Source organism: Carassius carassius, chromosome 7 (genome assembly GCF_963082965.1).
Source record: "Carassius carassius chromosome 7, fCarCar2.1, whole genome shotgun sequence".
NCBI classification, from domain to species: domain Eukaryota; kingdom Metazoa; phylum Chordata; class Actinopteri; order Cypriniformes; family Cyprinidae; genus Carassius; species Carassius carassius.
The window spans coordinates 35,761,271-35,778,288 of NC_081761.1; the positions used below are offsets into that span (position 1 = coordinate 35,761,271).

Here is a 17,018-nt window from a genome sequence, read left to right on the forward strand (position 1 = left end):
GGTAAGACCCTTCTGCTCAGTGATGCTCATCAATGTCTCTAAATCAAACATGTAATGATGTGGGATTGTGTGTAGTTACAGTTGAGTAAGTTAGGCTTTGACCATCCAGTAAGTCATTAAACAGTCTATGAATGCATAAATATTTATGAACTACTCCAGATCACCTGTAGATCTACACTAGTTTTCAGGTGTGATGGTTTTGGGAAACAGTTTGTGATTTTAAGATGATGATAATTTCTGGGAAAACACTAAATTAAGAGCATCATTTAATTTTTTATTGCATTATGTTTTGACAATAAATCAACTTCAATTTTGACTCTTGTAAATGCATATTTATAAAGGCTGTGAATTGTTTTTCATGTGGGTTTAAAATTAAGAGGAAACAAACCTTTGTTATTCACGAGTCAGAGCCAAAGCTAATTTCCTTTTCTTGTAAAAGTTAGGGAAACTTGTCATCTGACCTGGTTTGTGTTTAACTGAATTACAACAGTGTCTCAAAACTGACAATGGCTATATTTCATAATGGTGAGTTATTTTTTTTTTTTTACTTTAAAGGTAGAGTCTCATTGACCTAAATAAAACCTTATTACATAAACCATGCTCATATGATGAATGTTGTGCTCACTAACTCAATTCAAACATTTTCAGTTGTTTTTAATTGATTTTTCTTAATGTTTCAGCTTTTATAAAAACACCGACTATCATCTCTGTTATTTTGTGTAAGTTATCTTGCTTTTGTTTCAGTACACTGACAAAACCTGTAGAAGTTGAAGTTTAATTGTTCACCTTCATGTCGCTCCAAACCCTTAAAACAAACAAAAAAGATTGGTCAGGATTAGAGGTTGACTGATTGTGGATTTTGCTGATACTGATAGCTAGGTTGGACCACAATGGCTGATACAGATTAATTAACCGATAATTTTTAGCAGTGGTGCGAACAGGGGGGCAGGAAGTCTTGAGAAAAAGGAAAGCCCCCCACCCCCCCGGTCCTCAATTGTGCCCTCGTAACGCCATTTCGCCCCTGCCCCTCCAGAGGTCTGTGGACGCCACTGGTTTTTAGAATGGATCGGCTACTAAACAAAAACTAAAATAGTGCTTTATAAAAAATAAAAATTAATAAAAGACAAAAATTAACTATAGTAGGGATGTGCGATTAATCGAAATCAACATAAAAATCGCGATTTGAGCGTGTACGATTTCTAAATTGCTTAATAGCTCGATTTTCCGCAGCCCTGACATCCCGCAGAATGCTAGCTGAAACAATCAGAATGCAGCGTGCCTAAATGGAGTCCAAGAACAGAACAGACTGGGCATACGCCTGCATAACTCCAGGTTCACACACTCAAGCATGTCTCTGTATGTCATAATCGTGATTAGAATTGAAATCACAAAACTAATCAAACAAAGCTTGATAGGTTTTCTTTTTTTGTCCATATCGCACAGCCATAAACTATAGTAGTAAGAATAATAAAAAAGTTATAATAATAATAATAATAATAATAGTAATAGTAAATGTTTAAATTACCACACTCTACTAGGGTCCTATGAAACCCACTTATTTCTGTTTTAATTTTTCTGGATTTATTTTTTAATAGTTAATTAAAGTTGTATTAATCAAAAAGCAAGTCTAACTCATTAAAAACATGAAACATGTACTGTATTGTCCGGACAATAAGTCGCACTTTTTTCATAGTTTGGCTGGTCCTGCGACTTATAGTCAGGTGCGACTTATTGATCAAAATTAATTTGACATGAACCGAGAGAAATCGACTAAGAGACATGAACCAAGAGAAAACATTACTGTCTACAGCTGCGAGAGGGCGCTCTATGCTGCTCAGTGCTCCTGTAGTGTACACTGAGAACATAGAGCGCCCTCTCGTGGCGGTAGACGGTAATGTTTTCTCTTGGTTCTTGGTTCTAAATAAATGCGACTTATAGTCCAGTGCGACTTATATATGTTTTTCCCCTCATCATGACTTATTTTTGGACTGATGCGACTTATAATCAGGTGTGACTTATAGTCCGAAAAATACGGTACATTGTTACATCAATTTAGTAAGAGTATAATAAAAATTATGTTTAGGGCCCAAAAAGATGTTTAATTTTTTTCTCACTATATTTTATATTGTCACCAAATGTTGTGTTTAAGCATGTCTAATTATTTGAATGCATAAAAGGGGAAAAAAAGAAAAAAAAGAAGCCTAATGATTTTTCTGGTTTTCAAATCAAGGCATGAAACATTAATTTCATTTATCTTTTAATTACTGAAAATTAAGCAAACAAAGGGGATTTTGGAAATCAAAGGGGATTTACTATTAAAATGTAAACATGCAAGAAATGTTCTGTGATTTATTCATAAAAAAAATAATGTTTGTTTCATTTTAGTAATAACAGTTGGTTATGTACATTCTGCTGAAAAATAGACTTCAAAACCAAACCGGACTTTTATTTTGATGGGTTGCTGTGAATACCTTAAAAAGTTTTGTGTATGTGAAAGGGCTGGGCGATAAATAGATTTTATCGAATAACTCAAATGTGTAGTTTACATCGATTTGTTTGAATTAAAATTGGTTTTCTTTTTAACGCTCCACTCAGGGCTCCCAAATGGGCTAAACTCTCACTCCGAGCGATTTTAGAATTCTATGAAAGAAAAAGTCACACTGGTTTGATAAGGCATGACGAGAGAGTAAATTATAATTGTCATTTTTGAGTTAACTGTAACTTTATGTACAAGTGTGCATTTATGTGTTTATTTTACCAGCTGACTACTTTCATTGAATGTTGTTGATTAATTTGTGGTCATAAATATTTTTCAGATGTCTTAACACTTAACTTGTCATTCAAAACAGTCACATGGGCGACGACTACAGCAGGTAATGTACCCTGTTGCTGACTGGTGTGTGGTCTGGATATGCATGACTGTAGCTTTTAATTGAACTGAATAGCATTGATCACGAATCCTGCCAATTCATATTCTGTGATAATTATCACTGTTCACAGGAGCGCAGCGTTGTCCGCTTTGTCCAAAACTCTCTTTGACAGCACACCTGCTTTCATATGCTGCTCTTTAACTTTGTATTCAATACTATTCAAATAATCCTGAAAAAAAGTTTAGTATCACATTTTCCACAAAAATATTGAGAAGCAAAAACAGTTTTCAGTATAAATAATTGTAGAGGTGGAATCTCTGGATTTTTTTGACAGACCTTTGAAAACTGGTGACACCAGTAAGAGAGTAAAGGGCTCAGAGAGTCACATCAAAGAAAGCTTTAATGAGTCGGATTTATACAGGCCACGTTGGTGAGCATAAAGGTATACAGGCAAAAGTTATTGGGGACTGTATGTGTGTGTGGGGTCTGGAATAAAGGACAATTGTGGAAATTAGATATAAAGAATATAACTTTCTTTTAACTTTCTATTAACTTACTAAATAATGTTAAACATTTCCATTCTGAACAGATAAACAATCATCAGTGGTCTTAAATTTACTGACAAATGCAAAATTATGATAGTGTAGCATATCAAAATGTTCTCAAAACAGCTAACGGATTAAGATACGTTAAAATTAGGGATGCACTGAATCCAGGATTCAGATTCGGCAGAATACTGGGCTTCGGTTTCGGCTGAACCTTAGATTTTTTCTCCACCGAACCGAACCCCAGGCTTGCGCTACGCTGGTCGACGTCACGCGGCTGTTGATAACTTGAAGGTGTTTACATGTGGACCGTTCGAATGTATTAGGCTGTGAGAATCAGAAAATGGAACTCGTAAGAAAAAAAGTATTGTTTGGCAGTACTTTCAACCAAAAGAAGACGATTCAATTCGAGCTACATGTTCAATTTGCAATGCAGATTTGTCTCTTGGTGGCAAGGACCCTAAGCAGTACACAACATAGCCGCTGTTAAAACATTTGCGTTACTACATTTTCAGTACTGCTGGGGACATTCGTTCTCACACTTGCTACCGGCTGTCACCTGTTAATGCAAAGCGTCTGGGTTTTTTTTGAAAGGAAAAAAATGCCTTTTACTAGCATGTAATCTTCCAAGAATAGATTAACAAATAACCTAATATTGTACGAATATACTCTTTCAAGATTAATGTATCATCAACATTATTAACATGCATGTTTCTGCTAGAGAATGCAAAATAAACATCCTTTTTTTTTTGAACGCACACAACTTTAAAGTTCGGCTGCTCACCATGACCCAGCGCGTGTGGTGTATATAGCTCATGTAGGGCTGTCATGATGTAACACAGTACAAACTTCACAATCACGGGAAGGACATATGCATATTCAGAAAAACAGAACAACTCTAAACATTAGAAAACAAACTACTAAAAGTAACATCACAAAAAAAAAAAAAAAATAGATTAGTAAGAATAAAGGAAACAATTCAGCTAATAATTTATTCATGTCGCAATGCATCATGGGAGCCATGGATGAATTTTGATAGGTGGCACCCAGAATGCACTGCAACATGCTTTTTGGATTTTCACCATTGTTGAGATTCACAGGTTGATTCTTGATGTTTGCATGTCTAACTGAAAGACTCTTTTGAAAGATTTTTGAGCAAATAACTTTTAGGAAATTCATCAGATTGTATTTAAAATGCTGGAAATACTTTGTTGAAGAGTCATAGGGTTGCAATAATCAACAATGTAACTTTAGCTCAGTAATTCAGGGATAACAATAGACTTTGCTTGTCCATCAGTTTTTATAACTCAGTTATAACAGGCAATTAAAACAGACTTTAACATTTTTGGGGGTCAAGAGCCCAACTAAAGCAAACACTGACCACTATAATGGTGACACCATTAAAATAGTGGTTTTCGTCTTTGTTGATTCTGCATGTTAACATCAGGTCTCGTCAATAATGGTCAATCATCACTCAATGAATCACTTAATTATCTCATTAACTTTAACTCAGTTTCAGTGTTAATTTAACACTCCTATTTTAACACTTTCACGCTCTTGAGTGTGGTCTCACATGTACTCCCAGCAGTTAATTTCACTCAGATTTTTTTGCTGTGTATGAAATAACAAGAGAAAACACTATCAAGCTCAACAGTATGATGAATGAATATTAATGGCAACACTTTACAATAAGATATCATTTGTTATCATTAATGTATTAACTAACATGAAAGAACAATAAACAATAAATGTATTACACAATTTATTCATCTTTGTTAATGTTAATAAAAATCGAATCATGCATTGTTCTTGTTAGTTCACAGTGCATTAATTTTACAAACACAACTTGTGATTTTAACAATGCATAAATAAATGGTGAAATTAACATGGACTAAGATTAATAAATGCTGTGGAAATATTGTTCATTATTATTTAGGCTATGTTGTTTTTAAGTTAACTAATGTAATTAACTACCGGTATATGTCACACACTAAATTAACATGATATCAATAACTGTTGCATTTAATATCACAGTTATCTTCAATGCCGGCTTCAGCTTTGATCACAGAAATAAATTTCATTTTTTACATATCAATAATAGAAAACTATTATATTAAGTGTAATATACTGTATTTTTGATTAAGTAAATTCTGCTTTGTTTAAAAAAGAATAAATCACTCAATACATGAATAAACTAATTAATTAATGAATAATAATTAAAAAAATCACTGTTCCATATTAAAGCGCTGCTTTAATTGATGCACACAATGCTGCTCACGCTCTCCTATTGCGGACTTTGATCTTGAAATGAGCTGATAATTATCTTTTGATTTCGTTAACGTGAACTGTGTTAAATTTAAATATAATGCGAGAATCGAAGATCAGATTTGTATATGTTTTGTGATGACATATGTATGTGGCCAAGTGTAAATGGAAACATTTTTAAAAATCAGACAAAAACGCATGAAATGACAAGGTGTAACAAGCCCTTAGAAACACAAGAACTACGGACTTCAGCCACAGTGCACTTCGCTATGGGATGAAATTAGACTTAATTATTAATAGATGAACGCAAAAATATCAATGTACTACATCAATTATATTTTTATATAAATTTTATATTTTATTGTATCTTACGAACCATAAACAAATGCCTTTCAATTTGATTTGGGATTAAATTATTGTGCAGCGATTTGTACACACACAGACATGTTTGCAAATAAAAATGTTCTGTTCTGCATTAATATATCATAAATTGCTCATGCAAAAGGGAATCAAAATGAATCCATGCATATGTTTTCTTTGTGTATGTGAAGTCAACATTTGAAGTGGATCAAATCCCTTAAAATTGTCCTTAAACCAAAAAGCAATATTGTCTTAAAACAACTTAACTTTTTTATTTAAAGACTTTTTTAAAGATTAACTTTTTTGATCTACTTTAAATTTTGACTTTATCTGTTTGCAAGAACTTTAAAGCAGTCATATAATGCTACATGCACTTTTACAAGTTGTTTGAACTGAAATGTGTGTTGGCAGTGTGTTAATTAATTATTAATTAATGATACAAATCCACCAAATGCACCACCAAATCCACCACTTTCTCAAATCGAGCCGTCTGACCGCGTGACGTCGCACGGTCAGAGGCCCCTCCCACGATTGTTTGATTGACAGCAGCGCCTCAGCACAGACTGGACTTGTGTCTTACCTCAGACTCGCCCTAAGTGAGCCGTCATCAGTCCGAGATGCAGATGAGCATGACTCCGAAGAGATTGAGGTGTTTCGTTGTTGGATGTAATAATGAACATAGCAGTAGTCATTAACTCTAAACTAGTCATTAACTAGTCATTCTATGCTTAACGTGGCTTAATGCATTAAAATTGTGTTTTTTAAATTCTTAAACTAAACATGCATTCGTATTAACTGTCTTTTGACAAATATGTCCTTAAACTTTAACATGAAAAAGCATGTTAAAAAATGTAACAGATAAAATGTATTTAAACATATTGAAATATATGCATTTTAAAATTTGTCAGTGTCAACATGCAACTACAAATTTGACAATATATATATATATATATATATATATATATATATATATATATATATATATATAAATCAATTTTGGGCTCATATCTGCTTGTCTGTGAACAGAATGCTTTATTAATAATTTGTTTTTAATAATTAATAGTTTTTAATAATAATCAAACTCAAGTAGTAATAATTTGAGTTTGATATTTTTAAAACACTGTTTTAATGCATAAGGTCATGTACTTTCACATTAAGCATTTTAGAATGTCCCAATGATTCATTTGTGAATTCGACTGGTCCAGAAGATTAAACTTGCAGCAGCTAACATCTCTTGATTCAATAAATCAGACATAGTGTGTGAAGTTACCAATAAACATCTGCATTATAATGAAGGCTTTGTAAAACTGCTCAGTGCCTTTAGCTTTTAAACAGCATTCATCATCCTACACCAACTACGCACACATTTCCTATCATGTATGTCTATGAAAGAAGATAGAAACCAATCAGAGTAGGTATGGGGTGGGGCTGCACGTGTAACCCCGCCCCAGGTGCAGCCTCTCCTCGATCTGCAGGCTGCAGCCGGGTGTAATTGTTTACTGACACACCCAATGCTGCGTTCCAGACGGACAACTTGGATATAATAACTATAACACAATACAACGTTATATTATATTATAGTGTATAATATTATACTTTACATAATAATATATAATGTATGTTACGGTACGTATACAGTAAAGAGAGAGAGAGAGAGATGATATTTCAGGGTTCAATACATAGCTGGTTTTCATGCACTTCAGCAAGTCATTGATATATTTTTTCCCCCCAGTCTTTGAAGCATTTCCTAAATTACTTTTTTCGGCCCTTTTAAATTATTTCATTTATAAATTAATAAAAAAAAGAAAGAAATCGAGCCATAAAGTTTACAATAAAGCTCAATAAAAGCCTTATATTATAATCGCATTGCACTTCGAATCAAGATAAAGGTGTAATCTGCCGATTGTCCTGCAAGTGAGTGCATAAATCTGTCTTCTTACGATGCACTTAGGGCTTTACGATTACTCCTGAGTACCTGTAGATTTGCAATGATTTTTAAGTGCTACTTAAGTTACGATGCTTTTGGGAAACAGACCGTAATATTAAGATCAGTCATACGATCATTTTTATGAACTGCTTAGCCTTACGAATCTTTTGGGAAACTCAGCCCAGCGTGTTTTGAACAATAGTATGTTCCTGCACAATCGGAGGCTGCTGTTTTAGGACCCTGGCTATAGGATCCCGTTATAGGACTCTAGTTTTTTGTGATATAGCAACGGTTGCAGTTTCAGGACCGCAGTTATAAGACCCGGGTGTTTTTTGTGTTTTTTATTTTATTTTTATTGTGTTTTTTATTTTATTATGTGTTTTTTATTCAAAAGGCTTCAGAGGTTAAATTTAAACAAATTCATTTCCACAAAACAAATTACAAATGTATATCAATCTTTAAACAACTGAAAAAGTGAAGTCTTAGTTTCTTGAATTAAACTGTATATTGATTAACCTCCTTAAGTTTAACTAATTTGCTCGTTATCAGGTAAAATAAAGATAGAAATCAGAATATGCAGTCACTACATGATATAGCCAGATATTGTAATGGTTGTAGAGAGGCAAGACAAAACTCGAGAATGATTAAATAATGAATTTATTACCACTTATGAAATGTTGGAGTTGTAGAGAGAGAAAGTCAAATAGAATGTTCATGTTACTGAGGTCTAATTCTAAACTCCAAATGTGTAAATATATAATAGCAATACCCACCAACTGAATGCTCTCCCTTCTTTCCTCAATTGTTTGTCAATTTGTCTGTTCAATTCTTCAACTTCACTGAAATAGTTATCAGAGAACAATCACTGTTGTGTTAACATAAATATCAGTAACAAAAGGGGGCACTGGGCATTGCTCAAAAATAATTAATAATATACTCTGACCTGCAATGATAATCCAGACCTGAAAGGAAGACCTGCTCAGCCTTCTGTAAGGAGACATTCCGGAGGACAGCCAGGGCATTCATGATGGCCTATGAAAAACATTAATGTAAATATACTATAATACCACTACTGAACATTTGATTGTTATATGCATCTTGAAAAAGAGAGAGCCTATTATATATAGAATATTCTGAGATCATCTCAATTAAAATAACCCTAGTGCATTTTTTTCTTCATATGTCCTACAATGATCCTAACCAAATCCATAAAATTCATATTGGCCATGCAGAACATCACAGAAACTAACACATGTTAACCATGGACTGTGTGGGTCGTAGGCCTGCAGATTAGGCTAAATTGTTACAGACTTTTAAAACTGCCAAATGACTCATTCATAATTGCAAAACAATGCCAAAACGACAGGCTAATTTGTAGTGCAACCAGGCAGTTGAATTATGAAAGGTATTTTATACCTAACTAATAAGGTAAAACAATGATTAAGCAAGTTTTCGTACTAATACAGTAAGCTCCAGGTAATCTTACACATTTAACATCAGCATGCTTTCATGCTCAACTGATTTACTTCGTGCTGGCTAGATTTACTTATTATAAAACACAACAAGGATTCATTAAATCATGGCCACGAATTAAGAACGTCATAGTAATTAATACATCTACACAGCAAAATCTCCAGTGTTAATTTAACACTCTGAGTGTGGAGTCTGTGGACTCATATAAACTCTGAAGCAGTGTTAAAAGTAACACTGAAGCAGAGTTGAAGTTAATGAGATAATTAAGAAGTTAATTGAGTTATGATTGAGCATAACTGAAGACACCTGATGTTAACAAGCAGACTCACCAAAAGAGAAAATCACAATTTGTGTGTCACCATTATAGTGGTCAGTGTTTGCTTTAGTTGTGACCCTGGCTTGTGGCTTTTTACTTTTCAAATTTGTTTTGCAAGTCAAAAGCAAAAGTCATCGGTTGGTGATGATTATGTTTAAATGTAATCGTTGTTTGAGCTGAGTTGCTTAACTCGTTTACAGTGTTTTCTCTAAATACTTCTCCATTATTGATTGTAACAGCTTTGATTCCACAATGAAAGCATCTGCATTTTCTAATCATTTTGTAGCCAACTCTTACAAGTGATTCTGATTTTTTTTTTAATTAAAGAGTGTTTATTTTAGGCACACACAGGTAACAAGAATCAACGTATGAATCTCAACAACGGTGATAAACAGCATATCCAGATAAACAGATCTACTCTGAACATCACAAAACTAGATAATAAAAATTCACATAAAAACAGCAAAAATAAAATATAGTTAGAATAAAAAGTTAAAAAGACAGTTCAGCTCATAATTTATTCATGCCGCAATGCTTGATGGGAGCCATGGATGAGTTTTTATTGGCTACAACATGCTTTTTTGATGGTCACCGTTGTTGTGATGCTTACACTGATTCTTGATGTCTGTGTGTCTAAACTAAATATTTTTTTTCTTTATGTAGAACTAACTTTTAAAAACGTCATATTGTGCCAAAAATGCTGGATTGTTATCTTTTTTTCACTTAATTTATGTATACATTAACAAAAGACTGAACTCACGTATTCAGGTCATTCCATGGCAATTAGTCCAAACCACAGTCAATAGCACAAATAATTGCCTTTGCTCTGGTCTGTATGTTATAATTCTGTTACCACAGCCCACAAAGTCTAAAGTAAATAACTGAAGGTTCAAGATCCCAACTAAAGCAAACACTGACCACTATAATGGTGACACACAAATTGTGATTTTCTCGTTTGGTGAGTCTGCTTGTTAACATCAGGTGTCTTCAATAATGGTCAATCATAACTCAATTAACTGCTTAATTATCTCATTAACTTCATCTCTGCTTCAGTGTTAATTTTAACACTGCTTCAGAGTTTATATGAGTCCACAGACTCCACACTCAGAGTGTTAAATTAACACTGGGGATTTTGCTGTGTAGAATACGAATTCTAAATCCATGGGAATTAGTTATTAATTCATAGTTAGCAGCTCTCACTTTGGCTATGTAAACTTTGCTTAGTTTAAATTAAATGTAATATAATTAAAGTTAATTTAATATCGGTACAATATCTCACAGTCTGATTGTCTATGTCCATCTCAAATGAGTGTTTTTGGTGATCCAGTTCGGTAGGTGGCGCTGTCAGAAGAAACTAGGGTCCTATAACCGGGGTCCTATGGGCTAGTTGCATACATAGACATGTATAAAAAGGCTAGATGGCTCAAGGCGGAGTCAGCTGTGTCGTCACTTGGCGGCCATCTTAGGTCAGGAGACTGCGCTGCTGCTCCCTGCTGCTGTGGACGGAAGGTGAGTGACATACGCCAACTAAAATGCTCGTAACTTGCTGAATTCTTGACGGATTTACAAACGGTTTGGTTTATTACAAACCTTATTAACGTGGCTATTATGATTAATAAACTCCGTGGCTATAATTTTTCAGAAGTATGCAGTTAAATAGCCGCATCCCTGAAGTTTATGACACACCAAGCCGTTTGAAAATCGGTTGAAAATTGAGCAAAATATAGTTATTTCAGCACTACATGCACAATAGACTTTAATGTTATAACTGGACGAGCGGTCCTGTCCTAAGATGGCCGCCGTGTGACGTCGTCGGGTCCCATTGGCTCTCAGCGCCGGTAAGCTATCTAGCCTTTCTACACATGTCTATGGTTGCATATCTCTGCCATTTTGGATTTCCGGTCTTGCGAGTGTGTGCTTTGATAAACATAATACCATATACCAATTATGTAAATGTAAAAATTACTTATTTCTCGAAAATGTTTGTATAACATTGATTATTATTATTTTTTTGTTTAATGAAATATTCACCTTGTGAGACATGGGCTGTGATTTATCTTCACATTTCTCAATTGTGCACATACATTAGTTTGTTTCATCATCATTTTCACAACATATTTAAATAGGGCTGGGCGATATATCGAACGATATGATCATGCGCATCTAATCAGTAAAGCTGCTTCCGTGATCACCGCTAAAATCGCCATCACATAATTGGAGTGGCATTTAATAGACAGCAGAGGTGGGACTTTCAAGTCACAAGCAAGTCTTCAAGTCATATCCAAGTCCTCAAAGGGTTAAAGTTAATAAGATAATTAAGTGACTAATTAAATGATGATTGTACATTAGTGATGAACTTCTGCTGTTAACAATCAACATCACTGAAGTAAAGCGAAACACAAGAACTACAACTGAATTTAGCCACAGCCTTCAACTGAAAAAAGAAAAAAAAAACACTATGCCACCATAATTGTGGTCAGGGTTTGCTTTAGGTAGTGTCTTGACCCTTTTACTAATTCGAAGCAATTTGATTCAAAACAATTTCAATATTGTTTTCGCAACAAACATGTATGCATTGCTGAATCAAACCTTGTAGTAACAGATGATCTTATGCTTTTCTGGCTTATAACTCGTGTTGACTTGGACATCGTGAGATAGTCTTCTTTGGATTGTTGACTGACATTCAGCTTTTACCAGAGTTGGGACTTTAAAGTCACAAGCAAGTCTTCAAGTCATATCACAAGTCCTCAAAGGGTTAAAGTTAATGAGATAATTAAGTGATTAAGTGATGATTGTGCATTAATGATGAAAACCTGCTGTTCTTGAGAATTACAGAGGATCAGATGTTGATGTTTTATTGGTTAAAGTGATGCAACCATAATGGAGATCAGTGTTTGCTTTAGTGGGGCTCTTGACTGTCACGTTAGATCTCTTTATGTAGCATTGCATGAGGTGCTGTAAAGCAGAGAGAAGAAATTAATCTGTATGTGATAGGTGGTCAGATTACAATTAAATTAACATTAGCTCTATTTAAGTTTGGCATAATGAACCCAGTAAAACTACACTATGGAAAAAAATTAAGTGAATTTTAAATCTACTAAGTGCATACAAAATTTGAAAAACTACACTGTGTAGACACACACAGAGATCAAGAACCAGCATATGACTCTCAACAGTGGTGACAATCAACAAAATGTTGCATGCTGGGTAAAACCTTAGTAAAAACTCCCGTCATGCACTGCAGTATGAAAAATTGTCACCACTGTTGAGGATCGTGTGATAAGTGTGGTTGTCTAAAAACCTGAACCGATTGACTCCTTTTGTGTCTTTCAACATTGAAGCATTGTGATTTTTTTTTTTTTTTACTTCAGTTCAGTAATAGCTGAGTGTCAGTCTACTATCCAAAGATAAACACAATTTCATGATGTTCAGTCATCATGAGTTATAAGCAGAAAAGGCATAAGGTCATCTGTTACTGCAAGGTTCGACTCAGCAATGCATACATGTTTGATGCGAAAACAATATTGCAATTGTTTTGAATCAAATTGGTTTGAATTAGTAAAAGGGTCAAGACACTACTTAAAGCAAACCTTGACCACAATTATGGTGGCATAGTGTTTTTTTTTTTCTTTTACTTTTTTTTTTCATTTGAAGGCTGTGGCTAAATTCAGTTGTAGTTCTTGTGTTTCTCTTTACTTCAGTGATGTTGATTGTTAACAGCAGATGTTCATCACTAATGCACAATCATCATTTAATTAGTCACTTAATTATCTCTTTAGCTTTAACCCTTTGAGGACTTGAATATGACTTGAAGACTTTCTTGTGACTTGTAAGTCCCACCTCTGATAGACAGAGCCGTAAATCGCTGACAAGCCACGCCATATCGCGTTCATTATCGAAGGTGATTCATCTGCGATAATGAACGCGATATGGCGTGGCTTGTCAGCGATCTACGGCTCTGTCTATTCAATGCCACTCCAATTATAAGCAGGTGATGGAGATTTTAGCGGTGATCACGGAAGCAGCTTTACTGATTAGATGCGCATGATCATATCGTTCATATATCGCCCAGCCCTATATTTAAATGAAAAAAAAAACCGGCTGTAAAATAATACAACTAAAACATGACTAATTAATGAATTAATTAATATTTGTTTTATCTGAAGAATTTGTAACAAAATACATGCTGCTTATAGACAAAATTATTTATGCTGCATATATTTTACAGAACAGATAAACATAGATAAAAACACACATGAATGCAAACAGCGATCTTTTAATTAATGCAAACCTACTATAATAGCATTACGTTAAATTGTACACAGTTATAAACTGTTATCAAATAAAGTTAATAAAACATACATACCTTATCAGAAATATCTTGTTTGACAGTCAGAAACCTTATGACCTTATAGATAAGTCAGAACAAAATCAGATCTCTGAAAATGTAAATTATTGCATATTTGAGTGGTTTGTGTTTGAAAGAAGAAATCCCTGTGGACCTGACCTGACGCTGATCCTCATAATCAACAGAAGAATAAAGCAATCTCCGCGTTTTATCTTGATGAATTTCCACACAGAGGTACGCAAAAATGTAGGGAGGATGTTTCTTCGTGTCTTTGCTGTACCACTATTAGATGTTAAATTTGAAAAACATTAATTATATCCATCTAGCCAAGTTTCGTATATAAGTTTCCCTTATAGTAAATGTGAGCATCGCGAGACCGGAAGTAAGTTTGCATACACTCGTGTCGCTGAAGCTCATTGGCACCATCTTGTGCATCTAGCCCATAGGCAGGGCCTTAAACCGCAGCCTCAGGTTGTGCAAGAATATGTTTTTAAGAGCTGTTTTTTACAGGGTAAAAAAAATTGCGTTTTTTTAAACTACCATTGAGAAATTTTAAACAAACTATGTTACAGACTTTTAATTAAGAGCCTAAAGAATCAGATCAACTAGTGGAAAATGGGCATTATATGACCCCTTTAACTTTGAAATGTTTTAACTGTTGCCTTGCTTTCTACTTCTCAAACCTCGTACTTTCTATGGTATCGTGCTGCGAAAACACGGAGGAACATTGAGCTTTGTGAGTTACCCATTGCGTGTTGGTAGTGGCGCTTACCACAGACTGCATTGCTGACTGCGAAAGGTGATTGGTAAACAGTTTGCCAGAATAACAAGCATGACATTTTTCTCGAGCAGGCGCCGAATGCTGCCAATCACAGCACAGACAGGCCCAGCTAACCAATCACAGGGCATTTCGTATTTAAGGAAGGCGGGCCTTCAATTGATACAGTAACTATTTGAGACGTTCATAACAGACTCAAGAGAGAGGTGTTGTAATAATGTAAAATATGTTGAAAGAATTTTTATTTTTTAACAACCTAGTATCAAAGTCTAGTCTAGTACACAGGAATTCAGAAAGCTTAAAATTTTAACAATATGAAATTCTTTGTTCAGACAGCTATGTTTGACTTGGGATATTATTTGGGGTAATTTTGTTGGTCTGACTATTAAATTATTTAAATCTAAATAGTATTAAATAGTAATAGTAATAGTAAATAGTATAAACAGTAAAAATAGTAAATGGTAGTTAAGGAAAACTAATATAAAGTGGGACAAAACTTTTGTTTGCTAATAACATTACATAATAACAACATGTTTTTCAGAAACATACTAATTTCTTGTAATATTTTCTTAACAGCTAATCTGCCTGACCCCTGCTACAACTACACTGTGCTGGATGATCCATGGAGATCCACCAGTAATACATATGGCTTACATTCATATTACATGTGTGACCAGTCAGTCACCTGGAGCGGCTGGTATCGTCTCTTCATCAACGGTCTGAGCGCTCACATCCCAGACACATGTGTTGCTCAGTACAGCTGTGGCACTGATATTGCACTGTGGATTCGTGGTGGACACCCAACAGTTCAAGATGGAGTCGTCACTCGAGATGTCTGTGGTAACTCTGGCAGTTACTGCTGCTATTTCGGGTCTTACCCCATTAAAGTCAAAGCCTGTCCAGGCAATTATTATGTCTATGAGCTGGTTAGTCCAGCTTGGTGCAATCTTGCATACTGTGCAGGTGATTATATTTACATCATCTCTTTCTACACATTCATGATATTTGTGTCTCTGTTCATTAATCACTATTTATCCAAACGTTCAGACGTTAGCAGCGTTAACACCAGCTCTACAGCCGTCACACCAGCGACCCTCTCTACAGGTAATGCAATACACTTTATCTTATTGACTTGACTGAATAATTTCTAATGTACATATAGATCTGTGCTGCTGAATGGATGTGTGCTTGAGTTGCAAGAAAAAACATATTTACTGCACTATTACAAATAGTATACCAGTTAAAAACAGTATAAACCACCACTAGTGTAGCTTCTAGTGTAGCTTCCTGGCTTAAAAATGTTGAACTCTTTCCTGATGATTCATAATGAGCTTTATTAAAGATCTGTCACTGTAGATTTGCAGTAATCAGCATTAAATGCCATAAGACATCACAAATCACTGTAAGAGCTTTGTATGAAGAAAACATAATATAATATAAATAAACTATGAAATAAACATACATCAAATCAAACACAAACTAATACAACAATAGTTTAACACACCTAACGTCATGCAAACCAATAACCATTACTACATAGGGCAAGAAATCCAAAACAATACACATAACAAAGTCAATTTTACCTTATTCTCCACTCAAACCAGGAGGTAAATCCTTGAAGTTCTCTTTAACCGTATGCCTTTAAATGAATCGACCATGATACAATGTACAATGCTTTGAGCATGCCACAATATATATCCACTTAAGTGGATGAATTTCAAAATAAAAGACCTGGTTACCACAAACGTATAAACAAATAAAACCCCAAAATCCAACAATTAAGCACGATACACATTCAAAATGGACAACACTACAAATCATTTAAATATGATTTTTTTTTAAACCATATATATATATACATACTGTAACATAACCAAATCCTTAACAACTAGAAATAATTTGACCTATATATGGGGCTGTTAGCTGCATCTGGTATGGCATGAATACAACCAGAAGGTGCGTCACTTTAGAAGCACTCTTGGTAACACTTTCTATGAAGCCTGTGTTTATAATACATTATAAGGGTATTCTTAAGGCATTATAATGAAGGCATAATGCATTATAAAAAAAAGAAAAATTATGATATGTTGTATCATCTTTTGACTATTCATAAGATAAGTTTTAATATATTACAAT

General features: G+C 34.4%; 1 protein-coding gene across 1 annotated transcript in view; it reads left to right on the forward strand.

The window, feature by feature from the left end:
* The first annotated feature begins 437 nt into the window (after window positions 1–437).
* Window positions 438–17,018, forward strand: part of LOC132144261 (oncoprotein-induced transcript 3 protein) — a 29,248-nt gene continuing 12,667 nt past the window's right edge. The window contains exons 1-5 of the mRNA XM_059555041.1: window positions 438–525; window positions 681–719; window positions 2,817–2,873; window positions 15,459–15,845; window positions 15,930–15,986. Coding sequence (XP_059411024.1) covers window positions 507–525; window positions 681–719; window positions 2,817–2,873; window positions 15,459–15,845; window positions 15,930–15,986 — 559 coding nt within the window. The 5' untranslated portion in view covers window positions 438–506. The remainder of the gene's footprint in view (window positions 526–680; window positions 720–2,816; window positions 2,874–15,458; window positions 15,846–15,929; window positions 15,987–17,018) is intronic.